Source organism: Thunnus albacares, chromosome 5, assembly GCF_914725855.1.
Source record: "Thunnus albacares chromosome 5, fThuAlb1.1, whole genome shotgun sequence".
NCBI classification, from domain to species: domain Eukaryota; kingdom Metazoa; phylum Chordata; class Actinopteri; order Scombriformes; family Scombridae; genus Thunnus; species Thunnus albacares.
The window spans coordinates 9986371-10013675 of NC_058110.1; the positions used below are offsets into that span (position 1 = coordinate 9986371).

The 27305-nt window shown below is 39.6% G+C and overlaps 1 protein-coding gene across 4 annotated transcripts; it reads right to left on the reverse strand.

Annotated features, from left to right (window-relative positions):
• Positions 1-2502: 2502 nt before the first annotated feature.
• On the reverse strand, positions 2503-25582 carry ano11 (anoctamin 11). 4 transcript variants are annotated; one of them, XM_044352160.1, is made up of 26 exons: positions 25485-25582; positions 22087-22698; positions 21786-21939; positions 21099-21231; positions 20788-20987; positions 20572-20679; positions 17289-17425; positions 17139-17196; positions 16946-17056; positions 16697-16862; positions 15646-15736; positions 13501-13597; positions 13254-13397; positions 12898-13035; positions 11313-11411; positions 11126-11228; positions 10528-10639; positions 10374-10428; positions 10150-10247; positions 8941-9077; positions 8598-8803; positions 8353-8489; positions 8012-8102; positions 6954-7137; positions 5581-5621; positions 2503-3875 (listed from the first exon to the last, which is right to left on the reverse strand). In XM_044352160.1, exons 3-26 carry the CDS (start codon positions 21915-21917, stop codon positions 3849-3851), a joined length of 2805 nt encoding a protein of 934 aa, XP_044208095.1. In that variant the 5' UTR covers positions 21918-21939; positions 22087-22698; positions 25485-25582; the 3' UTR covers positions 2503-3848. The 4 variants fall into 4 exon arrangements, with proteins under 4 accessions (XP_044208095.1, XP_044208097.1, XP_044208096.1 ...); XM_044352162.1 differs by lacking the exon at positions 5581-5621 and having other exon boundaries at positions 7006-7137; XM_044352161.1 differs by lacking the exon at positions 5581-5621.
• Between the last annotated feature and the right edge of the window lie 1723 nt (positions 25583-27305).

Consider the following 27305-nt stretch of genomic DNA (forward strand, 5'->3'; position numbering starts at 1 on the left):
CTGCATTTTAATTTTAACTCCAATAACACATACATATGTGGAAAATTATAATGCTATTGTTGAATTACATTTTCATTTTCAGGTTTACAATATAAATTTAATATAGTCCCCTATAGACTTCCATAGTTAAAGGCTTGAGAGTAGTCTGTGATTTTCACTAAGAAAATATATTTTGAAGTGGCAATATTAGGGGTAAAACTTAACTATTGACAAATTAAAATAGTTTTTGTAGGACATGATTTCAAATAAGTCATAAAAATAACCTGTGTCAGGTTTGATTGACACAGCTGTTAAACCCATAACATATTGTTTCCCCTTAAACGGCTTTGAAGCTGCACTAATCATTATTGTTATAAACACAATGGCTCACATGACTACATGAGGAGTGAAAAGTGTCATTCTTAGTGACAAACTCACAGTAAATTATCATCCAACACTGCAGTTACTCTCAGCTCTGAGCTTTTAAGCATCATGATTTGGTTTTTCCAGGCTGCAGCTCTGCTACCACCCAGCATTAAATGGCAGCTAGCCAAAGTTATCAACTAGCAAGTGAACATTTAGCATTTAGCAGTGAAAGAGCTAGGTATTTCTCTCAGGAGTATTCAGACTATATAATGGCGTTCAATTAGTCTCAAAGCCCGTGCTCATAAAAACCAGGGTCAGGCATGTGATACGAGCACACAGAACAGTGTCCGTGAGAGGAAAAAAATCCTCGAGAAGGGGCATTTCTGCTCCACATGCATAAATGTAGTCCCATGAGCATGGGGCTGTGAGCTCGACCTATGTGCTTGCAACTGCTCAACACTCACTTGCTCATCAAGTTGACTTTTGAGACCATAACCTTTGATTGGCTGTTTGGTTTGATCACTGACACAGTCGAAGACAGGTATTTTCCTGAGAGAACAAAGACAAAAAACAGAGAATCAGTTTCCCTTTGTTCTCTCAGGCAACTGCCTGTCTTTGACTGTCAGTGATCAAACCAAACAGCCAATCAAAGGTCACTGTCAGTATTGAAAGTGACCAATCAAAGGAGCGGACTGTCTACTCTATCCCTGCCTCCAAAGTCTCAAAAGTCATTTTGATGAGCGAATGAGTGTTGAGCAATTGCAAGCACATAGGGCGAGGGTCGAGCTCACACTTGTCACAGCCCCATGCTCGCAGGTCTGCATTTATGGATGTAGAGCAGAAATGCTCCTTCTCGAGGATGCTTTTTCGCTCGTGGATACTGTTCTGTGTGCTCATATCATGTGCACGTGCCTGGTTTTTATGAACGCAGGTTTTGAGTCTAATGAAATGCCATACTATATGAGCTAAAAGGAGAGTGTATTGTAGTGAAATGCTTGTAGTGTGTAAAGGAGTGAATACTGGACTTATATATGTTGGAAACAAGCACGACTCCAAATGAATGAAAATGTTGCTCTGCTTCTGCTGGATGTGTAAATAAACAACCGTTTGCTTGAACCTTCTGCAACTTTATGAGATAATAACACGTCAGTGTCATGTTTTCATGTTTACTTGCTCCTGCCCTTAAGTGGCCAAAAAAAATAGATCAATGCAGCTTTAATGTTGGAAAAGAAATAAAAAAAACCAGACCAGCTAGTCAGTGAGGTTTTAAGAAGGTTACTAACTTGAGCTGAGCCTGTCCTGATATCATTTCTTATAATGTTGCTACTGTTTACGTAAACCTTTTAAAATATCTGCAAAGAGCTGCAAGATAATTCAAAATGATCATCAACATTCAGTGGCATCACATCTGGTTGTTCTTACTGATATCATGATATTGAGTTATAACATATCTCCCTTCCATACATATCTGCATCGTACTTTTTAAAAGTATTTTTTCTCCCTCACATGCCACGCTGCAGTGTCTTGTTTGCTGCATCGTTACCTTGTGGGTGTTTTGCAGCCCGTGCATGCAAGCATCTCCCTCCTCACTGCAGCAGTCAGTGAATGAACCAGCCGGTGTCCGCAGTGCATACCTGTGCTCGCTGACATGTACTAACTCACTCTTCCTGCAGGCCATGACAGAGGAACGCACAGCAATCATAACAATCAGAAGATGAATGTGGCCAAGAGAGAGGAAAGGGGGAGAGAAAGAGAGTATATATTAAAAAAATAAGGGTGAGGGGAGAATAAGGGTGAAAAAAGGGTGAAGAGGAAGAGGAGGAGACGAGATAAAGTAAAAGTCAGGAGTTGCCCAAGGCCACAGCCATTGGTGGACGTGTGAGGGGAGGAGGGAAAGGAAGAGAGAAATCATTAAGGAACACCTGTCTGTTTCTGACTCCTAATAAATCAGCCTCTTCTTTATCTGTCTGCAGGTTTCTCTGCTGTTTGGAGAAGGTTTCATCTTCTGAAGGGTGGGCAGGATGGTGACGAGAACAAGAAAGTGGAGAAGGTAGATGGAGAGTCATGATAACGTTTCAAGTTCATCCCTACAGCACACCGAGTACAGAATCACCCTGCTGACACATCAGCATTTCAAAATCCCACGCTGAGGAGCCGTTTGCATCCATCAAACTAGATTTATTCTGGTCTAAAAGGTCACACACAAAATATGTACTGTATCAATGTACTATTTCACTCCACTATTGTACATGAGCAGCTCACAGAAATCCTCCATATAAACACTGTGCTGAATATTCAAGTAGAAAAGACAAAACAATCAGCTCAGCATCAATGGACAGTAAAGTGCAGTATATATATACAGTAGTACAGTGTATGTGTGAGTACATATACATTCATCCCATAGTGAAGACGACACAATAATAACAAGTCTGTCAGCTCACAATGAAAGCATATTAAAAGTTAGCAGGAAATAAAAGATCTTACAGTATCAGCGAGTGGTAAAACGTAGGTAAACTTTTATCTCAAGTCAGTGGTCATGAAGAGGAAAAGAACCACGAATGTAAACTCAAATTAAAGCGGCACTCCACTGATCAGTGTGCTTGTCATTGGTAGTACTACTCATCCTGTGAAAACAGTTGTATGTCTTTTGTGTTTCTGGAGAATCAGAGAGAGTCAAGTCCGACAAAATAACCCTGAAGATGTCATCAGGGTTATCTCAGCTTGGGTTTGAAAGGTGTGAATCTTTGGCTAAAAGAGCCAGATCATTTTCAATGCAGCTGCTCATCTTTTGTACTGATGATTCAACCACAATGCAGAAAATGAATTTCCAGACTTTAATTTCCAGAACCTCAGATGAGTGAAATAACTCCTCCCACTGTGCAACTCTATGAAAGATGCTATTGAGTTTAATTTGACTACCCTGCTGTATTGTCCCTCAGCTTTATGAAGGTGCAATACTAAATCACTGGAGTGCCCCTTTAATGTCATCAAAACATATTTAACATCAATGTAATACTGTTTACTGTGATGCATAGTAGAGGACACTGGACAGACCTGAGCCCCAAAAGACCCACTCTTGGGTCTACTTGACCATTACCCTTGTAGCTCATCAGGGAACTATCCAATCACAGATTTGAGTTCCTTTTCCTTCAGATTTGGGCCCAGTTACTGTAGGATCGATTCCCAGTTTGGACATAGTGAGTCATTTTCAGAACATTTTTTTCCCCCCTAACATTTGAAGATGTCAAATGCATTGGTCTGGTATGAATATACAGTATGTCATAAACTTTTCGTGAGTCAGCCTTAAAATGTTGGTTTGGTTTGGGTAAGTTTAGCCTCCAATACACACCTGCCCATCATAATGTTGACAGTATGACTTATTCACTCAGGGGAAAAGTTCACTCATGTTATCCCAGACGCAAAGGAGTGTCTTTTATTCCTCACTCCCCCCCCCACCCCCCATTCTTCCCTCCCACCACTCCGTTCCACGCTGGAGTCCTAACTCATGTTTCCAAAGGACGTGTCGCTTGCTTCAGGGAAGGCAGTGCAGTTGGGTTTGGACATGGAAGGAATGGGGAAGGAACAGGGAGAAAGAGGAGAGAATTAGTCTGTCAGACAGACTACTGTAAGATGTATGGAAAGAGAAAAAAAGCTGACACAACATATACTGAATTACTGTTCACTGCTGCTATACTGTATTCTTGTGGCACATGCTGATTGCATGACACTGCAAAAAATAAAACATACTGCCTCAACTACTACTGTATGTTGTAAAGCATTTTGAGAAACACATTTTTATAAATTTGTGTTCTTCCTAAGAATGAGACGAGAAGATCAATCTGATCTGAATCTGATGTCTGTGTGTTAAGTACATATGAAGCTGGAGTCAGGATGTGTTTAGTTTAGCTTAGCATAAAGACTGGAAGCAGAAAGAAACAGCCATCCTAACTGTGTCCAAAGTAAAAAAAAAAAAAAAAAAGTACACCTACTAATATCTCTAAAGGTAACTAATTAACATGCAGTATGTGTATAGTATGATGTGTGTAGTATTATTGTACCTTTATAGAGACTAACACTAAAACTTGTACTTTCCAACTTTATCTAGCAACCAGATGCAGTGAAGGAAGTACAGGCTGATGGATAAACTGCTGCTCGTAAAGAACACGTACCTCCTTCTAAAATCACAAATTCAGTTTCTGTTCATGTATAAATTAACGAAACCAGACATAACGTAACCACAACATCGATACCCCCCCCCCCCCCCCCGTTTCCTGTTGACTCTCTGTTGCCATAATAAAGGCATAAAATGCCTTTATTGAATTAATTAAATGTTTCTTTTTAAACTTTGGACAGGTGCAGGATTTGAACTTTGACACAAGCTGTATTTGAACTGCTCTGCTGCATACTGTTTACTTCCTGCTTGAATGTAATATTATTTTATTTCATTCCAGAGAGATCATTCTGCTGTACTTCTAGGTTAAACATTAAAAGCAGTGCTGACAGAGGAAAGTATCAACTATGCTAACAGACAGAGTTAGGCTACCTGCCCCCAGTCCTTAAGCTAAGCTGACTCCATAATTAACACACAGACACATAAGATAACTTACACTGGTGAGATAATATTGTGTTATTGTCTTATAAAACTGTGCTGTCCAAATGAATGAAAAGGTTTTACCAAAGATTTTACTAAACATATTTGAAGAGTTGTGTGTGATGAAATACAGTGGAACACATGATTTGCCATGCAATACATATCTAGGTCAATACATATCTGAAAAATATTCTTCAACTGTATCACCCAGCCCTAGTTGAGCAGCAGTAACATTTTCTCCTCAGCTTGCATGCGGTCACTCTGCATCTCTCCCCTCCTTAGCAACTAAGACAATTAGCTCCAAAACAGAGAGACAGGCAGACCCACTAGAAATTTTAAGCCCCCTGACAATGGCACGAGCCAAGAACCCTGCACCTCTTTGGGCCTCCTATTCTTTACAGACTTATATACTAATTCATCACATTTATGAATTCTGTTCCCTCACATTTTGTGAATTTAAATTTGATTTAGAAGTTGTGGCAGGAAATGGTAACAGGTAGTGCTGTGTTGTGGTACTGTATGTACTGTACTATATGTACTTAAGGCCATTTAATGTGTTATAAACTAGAATTCATTTAAATGTGATCAATTCTGCTATGATTACTGAAATAATGACATCTTTCTTGAGAATGCCACTTACTTACCTGTTGTGTGGTACTCACCTGTCCTCCTCCGGCAACATTCACTACATGAGACACATGACAAACATGGGTCAGAGCACAGGGACACACACACACATGAGGAGGAAAATATACTCTATGGGACAGTAGTCTCCATGAGCGAGCTGTGGCTGTGACAGACTGTGGTCCTCAGGTACAGAACTTTGACACAGGCTGTATTTGAACTGTTCTGCTGCCCAATGTTTACTTCCTGCTTGAATATAATGTCAGTGAAATCATTCCGCCATACTTTTAAGTTAAACGTTAACAGCAGTGCTGACAGTGGAAAGTATTAATCATGCTAACAGATATCAGCCCACAAGCCGTACGGATATAATCAAATTCATCTGCAACTGATATATTTAGGTCAGATCCCACACAGATTACCTTTAATGATCATGTTGCCTGCAGTGTAGCGAGTTTATGACGGCTAGTTGGCTGCAGGTGCTGTGGAGGTGTGTATGTGGGTGGGTTAGCTTTTAAAAGCCTTTAAAATCTGGAATTTATTTATGGGAATCAACAGTCTCAGTGACAGTTTTAACACTGTATGTAACCTGTGAACACTACTGGTGCATTGTTTCATTGATCACCTGTGTGGAACCAAAGGGACAACAACATACTGCACAACGTCAAACATTTAATGTTATTCTGATATTTAGGGCAGATACCATGAAGCTAATAAGGAAGTAAATTAGTATTTTATCAGAAACTATAAATACTGTAGCTACAACAAAACAATGAGGTCTGTGGATTAACCAGAACAACCATGACATTGTTTATGTAAAGACACACTTCTAATGAGTTCAAGTGTAATTTTTCAGCACTTTGAGCATCAGCAGTTCTGTTCACCTCCATTATATCTGGACGGCAGCAGGTACAGAGTTATTTATTTTAACTGAAAAAATAAACTAAGATAAAACAAAATTAAAGACAAAGACAATACAGAAGGTTCATGACCAACAGATAAGTTAAGTGAGTCAGGGATCTGAGAACATTAGTGACAGGACTAAGTGAGAAAATATATTTTAGTGTGATATGAGTGAACTGATCCTTTGAATTCTCTAGACATGATCATAGATGACTTTGATCATTGATATCACTCTCACCTATGCTATCTCTGAATATATCAGTGTGATCATGCTCTCAAATGGTTGGTTCACTTAGATTAATTCTTTTTAAAAGGGTCTGTGTTAGCTTTATAGTTTTATCTCCCTGACAAGAAAACATTTAAAATCCCCTCATCTAGAAATATTCAAATCTCTTCTCTTAAATATTCAATTACAAAACTGGAGTGTTAGGTTTTATGAAAGTGTGTGTTGCGCTGCATTGTGTGTGTGTGTGTCCCATGTTCTACTGACCTGGGCTTGAGGTGCCTGGAGTGGCAGGGGCGGCCCCTCGGCCTCGACTCACCAACAGGGCCTCCTGGTTTTCAGCCAGAGCTTGCTTGGCCAGGTAGCGCTCCCTCTTCATCTTCAGCTCCAGGGATTCGGGGACATCGGGTACGATCCAGTCGATGGCTCGCAGTACGAAGAACACCACATGCTGGAGGAGAGACGACATACAGATGAGACATTTAACCTCCTCGTCAGACTGAAGAAAACTGCCTCTCCTGTCACAAAATCTGAACTTGATTTTGAGCTTACAGTTAATTGTACTTCCCATGTGAAAATGTGTGCATTTCCTGTCTTTCACTCAATATGTCCTACTACTGAATTATTTTGTCTTTATATCTCAGGATTCCTATTTTGGCAAAATTCCACTCAGATCCATTCATTACACTCTGATATTCTGTGATTTCCTGGAGTACTTATGGATTTCCCTTATTTTTCCTCTCTGGAAATGCACCTCTGAAATATTTATTATTTTCCCAAATTGCTGTGACAGCCAAAAACTTTGCTACTTGCTCTATAAATCCCCTCTACTGTACCCTTCTCCTTAGTGATTACTCTTGCTCTTTTCCTAGCACTGACATGTTTGTTCAGAAAACTGAATGCTGGTCCTGCTTAGCTGTAGTTGTGTGGGTTTACGTTTACTCTACTTGTGACCCCTTAATGAAAATGTCTGCCTGAAATGTCAGTGAAAACAAATAAGAACACAGAGGAACAGAGGGAAGTGTGAGTGAAAATGGATGCAACTGGAGATATACGTATAAAGTGAGGAGACATGGTAAAATCAAAGGGAACAGCTCCAAAATAACATACAGTATGAACTACTGATACAGGTAAGTATCACACAGGATTAAATGACCAGTGGTTGAAATATGCACCTGGGAACAGAAGCGCAGCCAAGGAAGAGAAGTAGGTGAAAGATAAAAATGAATGATGTGCATTAAAATCACTTGAACAAGCAGAAGGAAAACAAGTTAGCCCTTATAAGCCAATAAATAAATGGAGAGACAAAGCAGCTCCCTTCACACCTCAAAGGCAATGATGAAACCAAGTCTGACAGCAAGGAGTTCCCAGTAGAACAGTGTGTAGTCTCCATTGTTGTCTCTGAATGCTTTATATCTAAAAAATAAACAAAATAAACCACAGTTACTGCAGAACACACTATGTAATAGTTGGTGTATATGATATGTTAGGAAAATGAACAATGTGTTAAACATCAGTAATGCTACCCTCTGTTGGTCAAGTCTGTGATCTGATGTCTTGAAGATGGAAATTAAACATATTTGAGAGGCTAAATATAGAATTTCAGACAAAGAGTGTGTTGCCACTCTTATATAACAATCATTCAGACAATCAGCATATAGTGTACCTGCACATGGGGTACTCTGTGAAGTTAAGCGGTGCGTAAGCCAAGGTGAAGTTGACGTATCCACTGAGCTCATTATCAAACTTGTACTGGTAGAGCAGGCGAGGTAAGAACTCTGATGTGAAGGCTATTAGGAAAGCCTGCGGACGGATAAAACGTAATGTTGAAAATCTATCTAGTATTATCATGACATTCATCCGCTCGTGATGATGACGTCTTGTGATGTCATTTTCGTGATGTCGACTCACGTTGGCGATAACGGACAGGTGTGACAGGGCTTCCAGAATGTTGAACCAGACTCCGATGTTCTGGGCGCGCTCAGCCACCGGCCGGCGGTACTCGCAAACAAACTTGTGGGCGTCCAGACGGATCTCCACCCAGTTGTTGAGGAGGGCGAAGAGCGGAGCGAGGGGGAACGCAGCCACGAAGATGGTGATGAACCCGAACTGGAGCACTGCGGCATTTTTAATGCACGTTATACATTATTTTTTTTTACAAATGTTCATCATATTGTATTTTATTGAATAGTTAATACAGTTTGTCATAGACCCAGTGACATTATATCTTTAAGGTACAGCAGAGGATACTTGCCCATCTCCAGGTATTCCTCAAACAGGCCCTCACACTCCACCAGCTGGTAGTCTTCCTCCCAGCGCCGAGGTTCATGGGATGATTTACCCCCGAGCACCTTGGCCAAAGATCTCTTCTGGCGCCAGGCCTTCACTTTACTGTCGGAGCAGAGAGACAGAGAGAGGCTTTTATTTTAGAGCCCAGCTACAAAACAATAGCTCATCTAGTGAGGATGTTTTCTCTTCTGTGTCCCTACATGCAATTCTAAAGTTCTTCATGGTGCCTTTCATTACTGTTTACATTTTTTGTCTCTTTTGTTGTTATTTTGTACACATGTATTACATTACATGGACAACTGAGTTAGTTTAAAGTGTTGATGATTAGCTGTGAGCATGGGTTTTTAATTTCGTCATGATGGACTCAAAACTACAAAAGCAAAGGATGATGGTTCTCTTGTGGCTTTTCAACTGACATCTTGGTAACGCATTCTTCCTCTGCTGTAACACATATCTGCCTCAAAACTCACTGCACATGTAATACAAAACAGTACCAATCACACAAAAAACGAAAATGACACAGGCTTCTCTCTTCCTCCCCCAGGAGAAACAAACAAGAGAAACCACATCCAGTCCTCCCTGTGGCCTCTCGCACAGAGCTGTCACACTCACAGCAGGTCAAAGCAGCTACAATCATTTTATCAATCCAACAGCAGCGGTATATATGACCTCACTGTTGGGGGAATCAGCATGAAGATCTAATTTAAACATATATGGCTTATCGCTGATCATACATTCAATACAAACAATACAATACAAAATGTGCCTGGAAACACACACACACACACACACTGTGCCAGTGCTGCAGAGCTACATTGGTGGGCTTTACTGCACCAGACAAACTCCTCTGCAATCAGGATGCAGAACTATCTGATGTAGCACTTCAAAACATTACGTCATGCAGGTAAATTGTAATTTGATGGTTCTGCTGATACTGGTTTTCAGATATTTCTAAATCCACACTGATGATAGCTATTATCTTTACAACAATGCACAATTCATTTTCTTGAAAGTGATCATTTTAACTTGGAAAATTGTACTCTGTTAAGTAAAAGCAAGGAAACCTTGAGATAGAAGAGACAGACGACATATAGATCAAATAAAATAACAGATCAGGTTGACCTCTAAGGAAAGTCATACTGGTATCAGTTGAATGCGTGGACAGGAAACATACGGGATAATGAACTCCTGAATGTTGTTGATGAGTTGCTTTCCCACCATGATGATGAAGAGTTGTTCAGCCAGTTCAATGAGACAGCCGCCAGGACCACACTGAATATAAAGACACACAGAACACACAGACACATTTTTGTTTCCATGCTTGGATATGTGATATTTTTCCCTGTGACATTCATTGTGAAATTATAGATTAATAAAAATGTAGAAGAAGAGACTCACGTCTTCATTTCTCATCCCAAACAAGGTGCCATAGTTGGTAGGATAACCCACAAACCTACACACATAGAGAGGTAAATTAAATACTTTGTTTGTCACAATATATTTTTCATTACATGATTGTCTGTGTGATCGTTGTGACAGACTTATGTCTCACCTTCCTTTAAAGAAAGCCACATAGAAGGGAGACGAGTAGAAATTGACAAATTGGAAGATGAACACCTTGAAGATGAAGGCATTGTCATACTGGGTTTGTGTTCGGTGCATCTCTGCCACAGAGAAAACAAGAACACACAGTGTTAAACACATTACGCCATCTGTAATAATATTAATGTTTGCCATTGTTTTCTCTTCCTAATACGTTTGGCTAGCAGGGAATTTGTTTAAAACCTGTCTGATCATGTGACGACTCATGTTTCTTTCCCCTTCTGACTTTTCACAGCACTGTCACTGTGTTCAGAAATCTAAGCAATTAACATGGTGAGTACAAATGTTACCTTAATCAATAAAAGTGATGGTTAAACCTATGAAAAACAGACCAGTCCTGGTCAATCTGTCAAAATGGTCACTGGTGTGTCACATTCATATGCTCAGCGCTGTGTGTTGTGATGTCTCGTTCTGTAACGTCTGTTGCCCTCGCTGATGGAGTATTTTTACCCCTGATGCTTGGATCAAATTCAAGACTTTCATCTGCTTTGTGAGGAGTCTCAGCTTTTAGTTAGTGAAGATCTAATGAGAGCAGTATTGATCCTTACCCCATTTAGTGAGCTGCTCAGCTAATGCAGTATAGACCCGGCCCATCAACAGGATCAAGCCTAGATTCACAATACTGCTGGAGATGTTGGCTATGGTTCCTGCCTAGAGTGGAGATCACACAAATATTAAAAACAGAAAAAGTTAAATTCACACATCCCACTGTAGCTCTATGTAGCTCTGATATACCTCTGTGCGCAGGACGGGGCTCCCAGTATGGTACATCATCACGCTGATGATACCGCGGCACATGACAACCGTCACCAGGAAGATCATCACCACGCACAGCTGAGAGGGAAGACACGGGGACATTGGGTTAAAAGATTAGAATTGGTGATACTGAACTTTGGAACATCTCTTTGAAGTAGTTCTTCATGAGATTCAGGAGGTGCACTCCATTCATGCAGGTTTCCAAACTCTCACCACTACAGATTCACGGCCTGTACACTATCACTGCCAAATAAAGTGCAGCCATCATCATCCTCACCACTCTCCATAGCTTGCTCACTGGTCCAGACTGCTCGCTGCCAGGCTCAATCAACTCTTAGTAAATGATTTCCAGACTAACAACTCGCAGCACAGATTGAGTTTAGGGAACTAAGTTTGGTGTGTGAGGTTACATCTGAAAACCTTTTACTGATTTAGTTTAGTTTAGTTTAATCAGAGCTCTTGTAGGAAAACAATTGTTCTGCATGGAGATCAGCCACGGTAATTTTCCTAAAATTCACATTATCCTTTTCATGATGTCCACAGTTCCTTATTGTTTGTCTTCTGGGTTTAACTGTTCGGTACAACACAGGAACACCAGACCAGTGGATCTCTGATTTTCAATTTCACAAACTGTTTCTTTGAAGTGGAAGCCCTAATTATCATAATACACAGTACATATCCAAGGCTATCCCACAGTGAATCACACAGCCAAGAACAGATGGTGCTTTGTATGTATATTAGTACCAATTTAAAGCCACTATCTATTTATTTCGACAGGAAACATTTCCTTGGTTCGTTTTCAACAGTAAAAAAGAAAGCTACCCTTCAATTTCAGTCACTCCTCTTGGTTTGTTTTCCAGATAAGTGATCAAGGATACTGTTCTATTCAGTTTTCCTTTATAGGCCGTGCGTGTTGATGCCATGGCACCATTTTTTCCACCTCTGTCAGTATTGTGAGAGGAAGGGTGGGGGAAAGCTGATCCTCAGATCCCTTTTCAAGAACAAGTTAATCCTGGATTGAGCATGCAGTGTATGACTGAGATTATCAGATCATATCTAGCCCTGTGGGCAAATGACCTGGATCCATTATTAGAAAAGGGTTCAGTTACCACTGCAGGATTCACTTGAACAGCACACAGGTGTAAACTCCACGCCTCTTTCTCACCAGGATCACAAGAGTAAAATCTCAAAAGACAGTGAGACTCTCCAATGAAACAAAGTACAATGAGAATGACTGTAAGAATAAGAAAAATCAGCACATGTTTTGTACATACTTGTATGGGATCTGATTAAGATTTTGCATCAAAATCAATGCATGGCATGTGATCATCTCCAATAAAAATAATAAAACAAATTACATTGCATTAAACAGAGAACAAAGTTGGTGGCTCTGACTGGCCAATGCCAGACTCATAGATAATGGTTGATATCACCAAACCAATATATTGATGGATTCCTACAAATGTTCTTACAAGAATGTTCTGCTATTCAAATACTTCATTTACAGTAATACTCAAATCATAAACCTGAAATCTAAAAAAATCAATTTTAAACAGTGTCTCACCATCATAATGATGACCATGGAGCCAGTGAACATACGGGACAGTCTGGTCTTCTCTGGAAAGTAGGGCTCTTTGACTCCAGTCACTGGGTTTTGTTCCATACTGGGGGCCATGGCTGCAAACTCTGGCCGAGGTCTCTCCTGAAGGAACACAGTGATGACATCAGTATTAATGGATAGACTCTTTGCTGGTTTTCTACAACTGCAGACTACATCTGGGGACCCAAAAGAAAGTGATGCACTTCACACCAGTGCCTGGGGAACCCCCACCCTATTCCCATTGTTTTGCAGACCTGGGGTATCTAGATGTGAGGTCTATAACTACCATAAATCTATAAACAAAGAAAAGATTGTGACACCTCTTCTTCGTGGAAGTCCATGCAGTCCCAGTGATGGGCCAGGGTGGCCATCTTTCGCTTCCAGTACTCCAGGAACGTCACGGCCCAGAAGGACATGAACACACTGAAGAAGACTGTACCTGGGTGGTCGAATAGGTAGCCCAACTGCAAGGCAGAAAGTCAGAGTACATAGTTTTTGGTTTATAGCTTTAAGTTTAACCAGCGCCAGACTTCTTGGTTTCAGTGAGATGTTTTGAAAAGTAATCACCTTGGCCATGGTGCAGATTTCAGACATGTTCCAGGCTTTACATGTATTACAGAGAGGACACATCAGATAACTAGCGCTGCTGTTACAGATTTCCTTACTGTTGACAGACACATAGACACAGATTAGTTACAACAGAGAAATCACATTTTAAAGCTTTCAAACCAGGATTGCTTTTCAGATTTGGATGAATCAAGTGGCAAAGCAGATTTGACAGATATTTTGCCCTTTAACCACATGTTAAATAATTACTAGTGTGAGCACTAAGGGATTAATTGTAATGGATTTTGCATGCACACAAGCCTGGTGTATATTGATTCCTGGATAAGTGAGAAAAAAGATCAGATAAAAGGTGTTGAAATTGTTGCAAGCTGCCAGGGAACAGAGATACTGCACTTTCCCTTATTAGAGTTAATGAGTGAGTTACTGAAACCATGAATACACGTTGGCTCTGCTGCACAAATAAATCCTGACATCTTTCTTCCTCATTTCTATAAATGGAGATTATTCTGCACTAATTGTCCATTATCACATGAGATAACTGCTGTTTATTTTTGCTGCAGACTGGCCTCCATATATTCTCCACTAATCTGGCTTTAATCTATAGTGTGAACTAATGAACTTCATGAAGCTGAGCTGTTTTCTTCCCTAAGATATTAATTCATCTTCCATTCTCTCTAAGCTTCCTTGTTATTTTATAACAGGATTAATTTTCTGTCACTGACACCAACAGGATGCCATAGCAACAGATCTGTGATACACACTAGAATTGATAACACAACATTTGGGGACACACACTGAAGGTACATGTGCTCTGAAGTCTGAATGAGAGGTGATTTCAGTGCTGTGTCAGTATAACTACTGTGGTGGTAAATAATGTATGATAAATTGGGTACAGACATTTCCCATGTGGATTGTATAATTATGAGGTTTGTTTTTTATTCAGAACAGGCTGTGCTTTGATATATTTGCATCTCAAACCGTGTTTGTTTAAGCATAATTTGGGAGAAAGTGTGTCAGAAAGTGAGTTTTCATTTCTGGGCAATTATGGTATCCCTTAAAGGTATAGTTTAACATTTTGGGTAATGTGCTTATCCTCTTTTTTTCTGAGAATAAGATAAATAGATTGATACTAATCTCATGTCTGTGTGTTAATTAGAGAGCTGGACTATAGCTATGGTGTCAGTTGCCAGATGGGTTCAGTAAGAACAGGATTTGGTTTTGGTCTCTGTACAGGTACGATGAAACCAAATCTGGCAACCTCACTGCAACGTCAAGACTCCAGGAGGTAACTGCACCCAGTTGCTGTTGCTTGCCAATAAATTGTTTCACCATGTAACTCACACTAAAATCACAAACTGTCTTTTTTTTACATCTGTTGAGAGCTAATGCCACATTGAATTTCCCTTCATTTCCCAGGATTTTCTTGAGCATGTTGCTTGAGACTGACATCCTCATGAGGCGTCCTGACTGAGAATGAGTGGAATGCAACCACAAACACACCTAGTGAAGTGTAGCCTGTTTAATTATTTTACTTTTCATTTTACTTTAGCGATACAACCACTGAAATGTTTATCAGTGACATAATGACAGTGAGTGTAACGGTAGCACAAGTATCAGAGTCACAAAGACAAACTGACACAGTAATGTTAGTTACACAGCAATATCTGTCTAAAGTTTGCTAACATTAGCCACCATAAACTACTAGTCATACCAGACCAAATAAGGTTGTAGCAACAAAATCCTTGAGTGCATTAAGCAAGGGTCTACTTTATTGCTACTGATAGTAGAGCAATGACAGGAAATGAGGGGAGGAAGCACAGAGAAAACTGACCAAGGGTCCCCAGCTGGACTCGAACCAGGTACATTGCAGCTCAAGATCAATGCTTTAATCCCTATGCCACCAGGGTACCCCATAAATAACCTTTATATGAAAAATTGGTGGAGTTCCCCTTTAAAATTTGATGAATAAAGCTTGATACATCAACTAAATGCTAGAGTCACATTGTCATCACTTCATTATGTTTTAAAACGTTGATTTCCTGGCTCTTGTATACATTTTGTTGATGCTATATTCCACATTGCTCCTTGTCATTTTTTTGTGTTATGCAGTAAAACATGTATTTTCTATGTAATATGTGGACTCACGCTGGTGTGTTGGTACCCATGGACATGACTCCAGACACAAAGACCAGGGTCCCAACCACTGCTGCCGGCAGCAGCCAGGCTGTGTAGTAACCTGTAGAGACATAAAGCTCCTTTAGGCTGCAGATCTCAGCTTATGTGCAATTACACTGAAGCACTGCTGTTTAATGCTGGAATGTCCTTGATGAAGAGGTTGGGTTGACGTTGCAGAAGACGTATGTCTCATGCTGCAGATTATAGTTTTATTGTCTCAAAATTAACTGTAGTTTGATGTTCTGTCTACTCTTTACTCAGACATAATGGATTTCACTTATCATGTCGAAAACTGAATGGAAATCATGCAACTTTCTGTGAGCCAGATGGATTTTTTCCTGGAAAAATTATAAATAAATAAAATGGAAAATGATGAATCACATAAATAGCAGAGGTCTGTTTAGCAGCAATTAGAGCCTTTAATCTTTGAAGACAGATGTTCACAGAAGTCTCAGCTGTCTGTCAGAGTACTGCAGATCTTCCTCCCAGATTTCTTTGTATTTTGATGCATTCATTGACCTCTCTACCTTCACAAACTCCCAGGGGTGCTGCAGAGAAACATCAACAGCACTGAATCTTTCTTACTGTCAGAGTGTCCTTCATTCCTTCCACCAAACACAAAATTCACAAACCAACTGGAGCCTTCCAGATGCAAGTGTATTTAATCTAAATCATTTGTCTCACATTCACGAAAATTGGACTGAATTACTGTTTTTTTCTTCTTCACATTTGATAATTTATTTGAATTGCTGAACAAATGAATGAGAATGAGATGTGGGCAGCGATTCAGAAGTCTGGCTACAGGCTAAAGGTGATCTCTATTCAACTTAATGTTTAACTTCTACAAACAACTTATGACTTATGATTAATGTGTGTCCCGCTAAAGAATTAATTCAAATCATTTGAGGAGATCTGATTTTTCTTTCTTCTGATGATCAGTGCCAAAAAAAATCCTAATTACATGCACATGAGAAAGCTATTGAACACTTTTTTTTCTTTCTGAATAAGGATTCATATTTACCCAGCCAGGCAAAGTAGAGGGCAATCTTCTCTCCAAAGTACTCCCTGATGTGGTCCAGTGGTTGGTACTTGTACCATTTGCACCAGCGGGACCAGTAGTAGTGAAGAACCTGCCTCTGGTTCAACTCATCAGGACGGATTTCATACCTTGGAAGCTGAAAAGGGCCCTGTGGAATAAAAACATGTTGAATAAAAAGTGAAAGCAGCACAATTTTTTAATTAGATTACAGAGCAGATATAAATATCACACCTCATGCAGGGGGAAAGCTGCAGTGTACGCCCCTTCATTTACCAGTCTGTCCACGCCAACCTCTGCTCTCTTCCTTTTGCCGTACACCGTCCTGGCAAGAATCTCATACACCTGAAATAATATGCAAACTCTCACTCCATGACAGAATAATTTCACTGAGTCCATACACTGTGGAGGAAGTCCTGTTACTCACAACACGATGTCTTTGTGTATTAGTGAAGTAGGTTTCATGGTTGTCACAGCCAAGGAATCTGGAGAAGAGAGACGTTCACTTAACCAATTACACTATACTGCAAAACAACGTTAACTGATCCTATTATTACCAACTTTAACTGGAACTCACCTGTTCATCTTTGACTTGCGAAAGGCACATGTGTAATAGTCCAGCGGCCTGTTTGGTACTGACTCTGTCATTGCGTTAGGGATGCATAGTCTACTCAGTACCCGCGCAGATGTGTTTAAGTCATGATGCGGCTGTGCCTGTAAGCCAAGAACACAGTCATTCAGTATCATGACGGTTTTATCATCCACGTCTTTATAAAGGTATGATCCTTAAAATTTCAGTTGATTTGGTGACATCGTGGTTACTGGTGTTAACTGGTGTAAATGCCCCAGAAATTACACTGTGTATCTACCAGTGGAGGCAGCAAACACGCCTTGAGTGGCTGGACTGTCAGTAATGCAACAGAAGAAGAGCGACTCACATCTGTTAACAGTGCAGCCACACAAACTCTGGGCTCAAAGGTTTCATAAAGAATACAAGGAAGACAGTCAACAATGTCCTCTGACAAGCTAATACTGAAATTATTGGCTTTTATCTTCTTCATCACTTCCAATAAGTGCATGTACAGTTTTGTGTCCTGTCAACCCTTTGTGCTGGGGAACGCATTTGAATCTCACTCAGGAAAGGTGGAATCTGTCAGTAACAATAAAATCTGGTGTTTGATGTAATAACAACACACAAGAGTCTACAGCCACGCTAGCAGCTCTGTGAGGCTGTGTTTAAGGACTGTGGTGCCAAATGTTAGTGTGGTGGAAAATTCATAGTTTAAGGCAATTGTTTTTGATTATGTGTTGAAGATTTATGATATAATTCATATATACTCTCTAAGCATACATATATTCTTTAAATGCATATATCCTCCTGACTACCAGTAGTTCAATTTTGTCCTCTGTGGAGGACATTCGCAAACCTGAATATCTCCCATCCACAACATACTACTGCTTTAACTCCTTTTGCTGTCTATAGAGGACAGATAGGGCTTTTCAATGATACCAAATGTGAAGGGGTGGGGCTTTGGGACCTTTCACTTCCACATCCAGGAAAATGGCGTCCGTCAGTGCAAGCACATTTTATGGGAAGAGGAAAGGTAAGTGAATAAAGCTTTTTATTGAGCAAATTTTGGCTTGAAATGTTGATGGCATTTTTTATATAAGTCTCTTAAGAACAGATTAAAACAGTTTCTGAATTAATTTAGTTGTATTTTAGCATATTATTGAAGAGTTTAAAAAATGTCCTCCGTAGTGGACGTTTATAGTTAATTACTTAATTTTGTCCTATTTTTTTATTTTTATCCTGATGGCAAAAGGGATGACAGGGACTGGAACCCTCATGACAAACAGGGTGCCAAAGGAGTGCAAGATCATAGGGGATAAACCCTTCAAAAAGAAAGGAAGAGGGGCATCAGAGATGGTAGTCAGAAGAAGCACTCCTGAACTTGCTGTCATAAAGTGGTTGGACAACAAGCCAGTTGCCATGGCATCCTCCGCCTATGGTATTGAACCTCAGGACACACGCAGAAGATGGTCCAAGAAGGACAAAAGGTTTGTCCAGGTGTCAAGGCCACTGGCAATTGCTGAGTACAACACCAACATGGGTGGTGTGGACTTGGTTGACCGAATGTTGAGTTTCTACAGGATGGCCTTTCGCACTCGGAAATGGACAGTGCGTGCAGTTTTTCACTTTTTTGACCTGGCAATCACCAACTCCTGGCTTCAGTATAAGAGTGACAGCCAGTTTCTGGGGAAGAAACCACTGAAGTTCCTTGACTTCAAACTGCTCCTTGGTGAAGACTTGATTACTCGGGCCCAAGCAGGCATCGCAAGTGATAGCGAAGATGACTACACTCCACCACGTCAAAAGTGGAAACCGCAGCCAAATGCAGCTTTCAGACACTATGGCGCCATCCATCTTCCAGAGATGGTGGACGAAACGCATGCATCAAGGTGTCGCAGATCCAGCTGCAAGAGCAAAACATACGTGATGTGCACAAAGTGCAAGGTATTCCTTTGTGTTTCCAAGAAGGGGAATTGCTTTTTGAAGTATCATACCAAATAAGGACTAACTGGTTGCCATCAAGGTTCAGTTTCACATATGGCGTTCCGATGTTCACTGTGGAAACATTATATCTTAAAAGCATAACAAAGCAAAACAAAAAAACAAAAGTGATGATGGACAGTTATGTGGATGTCAAACTCGTTCTTATGATGACTTTTTGAAATTTTCATTGGGACTAACTAGTTGCCATCAAGGTTCCGTTTCACATGTATGGCGTTCTGATGTCCACTGTAGTGGACACATGATATCTTAAAAATAAAAACTTTTTTTTCAAAAAAAATGTTTTCAGCATTCTAATTACTTAACAAGGATTGGGGAATTTAAAAAAAAATGTAATCGGACAATATTTTTTTTCCTGGTAGTCAGGAGGATATACTTACATATTCTTAATGTACTAGATATATGTTCTTCACTTGATTGTTCTATACGTGTATGTTAAAGCTCATACTCTCTTGTTTTTGAAATTGTTTAGCGGACATGATACAGAAGTGGAGTTGGTGAGGGGCAGGGTGCCCCCGCCATTAGACAAAATCAATAGTCTGCCAAGCATATACAGACAAAGTAAATAAACCTGTTACTCTTTATATTATAACCAGTGATATTTTAGGGGAGTTATTGGGATAAATAAGAAAAGACCAATGAGAGATGTAAGTAGGATGAGGAGATGTGTTAGCATATCATCCTAAAAGTATAAATCAGACAGTATTGCCTGACAATGTCAGTTACTCTGTGCAGAACTAACTCAGGTCTTTAAACCTTGTGATTTGAATAAAAAATACTCTACCCTTAAATACTCTTCTGAAAACTTGCCTCTCAGTTTTGTGTTTTGTCTCCAAGATTAATTCTACCACACTAGCATCAGCATGCTCAACATGCTAATATGCTCAAAAATGCTAACATGGTGATGTTTGGCAGGTATTTTATGTACCATGTTTAGCATCTTAGTTTAGCATGTTAGCATGCTAAAGTACTCTAATTGGCACTAAACACAAAGCACAGCTGAGGCTGATGGGATGTCATTAGTTTCGCAGTTATTTAGACATAAAAGTATTGGACAAATTAAAATGTTGACCTACTGATGAAAAGTTCAGGGATCTTGAGGGGGACATGTGTAGCAAATTTTCACGACAATCCATCCAATAGTTTTTGAGCTATTTCAGTTTGGACCAAAATGGTGGATTGACCACCTAACTGAGAGACTGACATTGTCATCCATAGAGACAATCGAAAAATGCTAAGAATTATAACTTTAAATTAGAAAGATGTAATTATAAACAACTGCACTAACTTGCAATGGAGCTCTCAGGCAGAGTTCCTCAGCGTGATACACCATCACATCCCAAGGAGCGCTAAGTTTCAGAAAATGTATTGTTTTCTTTTCATTCGCAGTTTCCTCCTAAAGGAGAGAAAAGTAAGAAGTTGTTCATTTATAAGGAAAAATAAATTATGAGTAGACTGAGAGCTTTTTAATAAGATAAACGATCTTCAGTCTGATCTTCAGTACCTTCTCCATCAGCAGTCCGGCACACTCTAGATTCTGAACAAACTTCTCCCTCCACTGTGCCAGCTTTGCCTTCCTTCGTTCAGACCTGCTGTTCTCCTCGGTGGGCACAGCTTCCCCGTCCTCACCGGTCACCTCACCCCTGTCCTTCCCCTTGCCTCGCCGTTTCCTCCGCGAGCGAACCTCCCACACCAGCACAAAGTCTAAACCCAGATCAAGCACACGGATCCGAAAGGTTAAATGAGGGACTCACTCAGTCATCCATCATTCAGCTTGTGACAGCTAATACAATGTGAGCTGCTGATGCTGCTTACCTATTTTGGTTCTTCCATCTGTGAAGTAATTCCCCAGCTGTGGAAGTGGCTGGGTACTTCTTGTATTAAAGTGAATATCGATGGGGTCATTATCATCCCCATCTGCATCTTCATCACAAGCTATGGCTGAAAGCTGAAAGTATCAATGCAGTTTAGTTATTATCTATATTTGCAAAAAACAAGTGAGAACTGTAGGCAAAAAAGGCTATTTTGTACTCACTTCCCTGCATGTAAACACACTGTACTGTATATGGACGGTTAATTTCCTTCTGATGAGGTTTCACTGTAAATCCTGTGTAATTACACAGCAGCATAAAAGCCTCTACTTTGCAATAATGAGCCCAGAAAGATGAGATGATCACTGAGTTTTTTACAGCATGATTGAAAACAATCTCTCAGCACAGCAAAGTCATGTTTCACCACAAGATAGTTTTGATTTGCCAGTGATATATAGCACCTCATAATATATTGTACTCCTGCAGATATCACATAGAGGATATAAACCCCTTCTAGATTCACTGCAACATCTCAGAGAAGTCAGTGAGGTATGATGGGATGAGGCAGGGGAATTAATGGCTGCTGTGTGAATGTGCAGTTATTTTCAATATTTATGTGATTCATCTACGAAAGGATAACACACTGCAGCATATTTAAGGTTTATAGAGGGGGAAAAAAAATACAGCTTACATATCTTGGCGGGATGAAGCACCCGTTCTGCAGACTTCCATAGCTGTCTGTGGTTTGGGCTTCACCCCCATAGTCCAGATCCAGGAGGACCTCTCGGTCTCCTTTCAGCGGCTCTAAGCCCTTCCTCAGCATAATGTGAGGATGACAAAAAGTCCTGTGGATTGACACATATACTGAGCATTCGCATCACATTAAACAGTGAAAAAAAATGCTTATCACTCAAGTATTTCACACAACTACACACATGATTTGAAGGAAGAGGCTGAAAAGGGTAAAAAAAAAAAAAAGGTTGATACTGTACCTTTGTTGTGGTTAAGACGAGGCTGCTGATAAAGTCTGAATTTGCAGCAATCTGTGCTCTCCTTGTCCTCTCCCTCCTCTCTATCTCTGCATCCGTCATGCTCCTCTGCTCCACAGCTAGATAGCTGTAAAATACCGTAACTGACCTAACATGCAGGCAGCAGCTTGTACTTTTCTGCATTTCAGCAGAGGAAATGTACATCAGGATATACAGCACAGCTCACATCCCCACATCATAAATAATGTAATAGTCAGTCAGAGGCAGAGGGTAGGAGAGTAAAGCCAGGGCTCTCACAAACATGTTCATTATGAAGAATAAAACATGTGAGGGGGGGAACCTCTGTGATCTATCGGGCATTCCCTCATCCATACAAGCTGCTTCCTACATTTCGTTTAATCGGTGTGGAAACGTTCACACAGTTGGCATAAATTATTAACAGAACAAGAAAATAAACTCCACCTCTCTTTCCTGATACATCATCACGGGCATGACACTGAGATTGCTCCTTCAAATGCTGATGGCAAATATTCGTGATTCCTCCACATGCATCAGCACTAAATGTGTCATTATTTTTTCTCCAACACTCCTCCTCCTTTTCAGTCGACCGCATTGCTGCAGTCAAAACAGAGCAGAATGTAAAAAGAGTGTGAAAGGATAAGTAGGGAGGAGGAGGAGGAGGAAAAGGGAGGCAGTGGTAAGAAGCAGGGAAGTGTACAGCTAACGGAGAGTGAGGTATTAAAATTGCATTAGAAAGTGAGAGACTGGAGAGTAAATGAGGGAAAGCACAATATGCTTTAAACACTAGTTTCATTTAATGGGTAAAAATATGGCATGCTGTCTGGATAATTAATAGACCAGAGTTCACTGCAGAACAGCACTGCATTCACCAACTAAAACAATTTTGTTTGAGTGATTTTGTCAATCTGTATGCATACAATACAACCTCACATGAATGCACCAATCTAGAGGTCTCAGTAAATCTGCAGTTTCAACTGAGATTCCACATAGACTTTTGAAAGGAATATAAAAAATAAGCGTTGGGTGGAGCAAGCCAAATAAATACTATATCATTATAAACACTAACATTGTTATCTAAGTAATAACTGTAATATTGCACATAAAATACCTGAAATATCAAAACGTAGCGATGCAATTTCTTTGTGAAAATAAACATTTTCTGAAGAGAAAACAAGGTCGGTCGGTCTGTTCCTGTGAATATGTGTGATAAAATATTTAATAAGCACAATATGATCTTGCAGTGATCAGACATGGGTCTCATAAATATCAGTCAGAAAGGAGCACTCATACCCAGCGTTCATCCTTCTTTACTGGTCAAAAAATTTCCAGTTGCACAAAAGATATTTACTGAGCATAATCATGCTCCCCAGAAGATGAACCCTCTCTACTTCCAACACTCTATGAGCTTTCTTATAGCTCCAACCTCGGGGCAAGGTGTCAGTTCTGCACACAAGACATCTAACAGGCAGATTTCCATGACATTTACTGAGCACATTCATGGACCCAAGGGGATAAATCCTTTTCATTTCACCCCTAGGACATTTTATCATTACTACTGGTAAGGCTTTAATTATCAGTATGCTTTTAATTGTATCCAAACACTTAGTAGGGCAGGGTGGTCTGAATGGTGGTAATACTGGGTTTTGAATTGTTTTAGAAAAGTTCCACCTGTTTTAGGGCCACAACTGGTATTGTCTTCACCTTTGTTTCTTAATTTTTCCATTTTTATTTAACAAACATTATTCCCATCTTTCCTTACTCTTATGTTTACTTTGTACATCCCAAAGAAACACAACCCACGCTGTTTTATTTATCATCCATCTCAACAATCTGACAGTGTTTCTCTTCCTCGGCTCGATACTTGCTGAATCATTCTGATTGTGATCATGCTGCCTTGCACCCTCAGCATCCTTCTCTATCAGTGCTGCTTCATTGCAAACATCTGAAACAAGCATTCCTGTCCTTAGGTTGTTCCCAGTTCCCTGGATGCTGGCTGATATCTGTGCTTCTTTTACTTTCTCTTTTAGTCTCATGTTGTGGTCCCTGCTGTGTTGTCCTGTTGTTCAAAAAAAAAAAAAAAAAATCATTGAGCCCTTTTACTATGTCACTCCTTGAAATAAGGATTAAAAAACACTTTCCTTTCATAAGTGTTGATCCAGCTTTGTCTTGTCGAAATAATGCCTTGAAACCATGGTAACAGCACAAGTACATCCAAGATGATATTATTATTATTAAAATGATAAAAATGTGTCTGAACAGGACAAGTGGTAATTTTTGTTGCCCTAGCAACTACAAAATGATGATAAATACTACCAGAGGCTGTGAACATTAACTGCTCTATGCTGTGTTGAATGTTCTCTTCTCTTATTTTCACTACAGTTCCTAACATCTTTAGTTACAATCAACATAAATTTATCTCAATCTAATTATCTTTAAGTGGATCTGTGCTCTCAACATTTTCAAAATGTCCTAATTGTGGTTTCCGTATGTAAAATGTCAACCTCTGCTGTCTTAGTAAAGTGCTGCAAACTACATGATCAATCCAAAAGATGACAGATGGTGAGACATACAGTATTTGCTTTTGCTTTGACAAAATTAATTCATTTCAGTATTTTCCACATTTCAAAATAAATGGGAATCAATGGATTTAAAGGAAAGGCTTTTTCTTACACAAAATAACCTGTCAACAGCCCCTTGAGCGAGTCATTTACCACCCTAAATGCTGCTGTGAAGCTTCTCAGTGGTGAAAAGCTGTAAGAGGTAGAGGTTGTGCTGGGTAACTGCAACTGGAAATGTGAGTAACATGAAAATAGGGCAATTCTGTAAAAGGACAGGGTGCTCAGCAACTGTACCTTTAATAAACACACTACATAACCATAAGTATGTGGACACCTGAACATTAAACCCATATGAGACTGCTGAATGTTTCAAAACCATGACCATTAATCTGTTGCTACAACAGCTGCTGCTCTTCCTTTCTGGGAAAGCTTTTCACAAGACTGTATAAGCTGGTTGCAGGTTTGCTCCCATTCAGACGCAATAACATTCATGATGTCAGCTACTGCTGTTTAATGATAAGGCCTCGCTGGCTGTTGGCATTAGATCACACACCTGATAATAGTTTTAAAACAGGTTTTAAGAGAAACTACATGACCTCTGTTGGTGACTGGGAGGAACTGCAACATCGTAAAAACTTAGTATATCTCAGACACAGTCTCTTAAAAAGTACAGTAAACTACAATTGACGACACTTATTTGACAATATATCATTGTGTCACTGGTGTTTTTGGTTGATTTTAGCAAAAAGATGCAGAATGCAGTGAAGACTACATTTTATTTAACTGTGTGAAGGCACTGACCTAACAGAGCTGGTCTCTTACCTGTCAATCTTCTGTCCCTGCTCTAACATGACTGTCATTATGTTTTCCGATTTCTTTTCTTCATCATGCACCTTGGCAGTAGATGAAGTTGTGCCAGAGATCCCTACTCTGTCCTTATGTTTTTAACACACTGTATTTCACTGGTTTGACCTATAACAGAAACATAGATGTTAAAAGCACAGATATTGGTGTATACTATGGAATATCACCACAGGAGACAAGGTTTCATTTCAATTTATTCGGTTACACCATCCATTTCACAAAGGTTTATTTGTACATTTATTACCATTATGAACTGTATAAAACCTTCTGGACATGCATTTCTTTATGTGTGAGTGTGAGTTAAATTTGATTAGTGCTCTATTTACATTTCAATAAAATTGCTAAACATAATACGAATACTATATGCAGTATACATTTATGAACAAAATCAAAAAGCGTTTTTTCCAAATGCATCACTTAAAAGATGTCATCCATCATTGGCCAGCAATGTCCCACATTCAAAACACTGCTCACAAAGACTAACTTGGACTTTTTCCTTTATATACACTTCATGGGCCATAACTTCTCCGAGCAGTAAATTTCTTCTTTTTGATAATCCAAAAAACATTTCAAGTAAGTCCAACTATTGCAACTATGCTCTCTCTGGTCAAAAAGTCCTTCAATAATCAGTAGGGGAAACGATTCCAACTCCACAGCCAACTTATCCTGTTTTGGAATCTACTGAATTATTAAAGGACTTTTAAGTAAAACCATTACCACCATTGTTATCACTTTACAGCCTCCTCTCTGTGCGCAAAATAACTTGATAATGCTCCATGGTGCATGCGAGGAACCAAAATAGAAACAGGGATTTAAAAAAGACGCATTAGACAAAACAGCAGCAATAAAAAAATGCATGGTGATTCTTAAGGTTTTGGATGTGAAGTACCTTTTTCACCTGAGATTAGATTTCTTTGTAAAGGAGCGGAAGATGAGGGAGACCAAATGGCACTTAGAAAGTCTTAAAGCACTGATTAATGCTGACATTTGAGTATTACAGTGTAGCCGAGAAAGACGTACATTTGTACAAACATACATTAGTGACATATGTTTGGTTCTGGGTATCGTTTGAAAGTTTTTGAGACAGGTATCAATTCAAAACCCGAATTTTTGTACTTTACTGAATATGCAATGTCTGGCATGACTACCATTAGCTCAGTGTTCAGACAGTATTGAGGTTTGATACCCAGCCATACATACATTATGTATTTTGACTTGTCTCACAAAAGAAACCAGAACCACAACATGAACATTGACGATTGTTTAAATATTCGAATAAAGTCAGCCACATTGTACACTGTAAGGCAACTACAAAAAGGAAAATTGTGATTCATTTAATTTAAACGAATTGGGCATTTCATCCAGTTCAGTCAAGGGTTGTCAGAAAGGCAACATTGTCATTGCAAAAAAAACCTCACACTTATCTGAGCCTTGCAATGAGAGCAGTTATACACTGTCACTGTAAGAGCTACAGTAGTCTAATCAGCGTTAATGTCAAGGACACATGCATTGCTATTTACTGACTAGAATAGTGGGGAAACTAAAAAGTGTTTGCTTTCTAATTCTTATTCTCTCTCCGAGTAAAGCTTTAATATTTGATGATATTACAGGCTATTTAAAATCACTCATCTGCTATGAACAGATGCTACACTTGCTCTAAGTTGAAAGGCTATTTAAGGATATTATAAACCTCAAACATGGTCCTATACCGCTCTATGACAACTAATGGGATGTTCTAATCTAGTGGAGTGGATCTTACTGTGCAGTACAGTATGATGC

Excerpts from the sequence above, each read along its gene's own strand:
- ano11 (XM_044352159.1), bottom strand. The coding sequence starts at position 21,917 with ATGCTGAGGAAGGGCTTAGAGCCGCTGAAAGGAGACCGAGAGGTCCTC. Across the intron at positions 17,197-17,288 it reads CGCAAGTCAAAGATGAACAG|ATTCCTTGGCTGTGACAACC; the intron begins GTGAGTTCCAGT and ends TCTCTTCTCCAG. Across the intron at positions 10,640-11,125 it reads TGAGCAGCTCACTAAATGGG|AGATGCACCGAACACAAACC; the intron begins GTAAGGATCAAT and ends TCTCTGTGGCAG.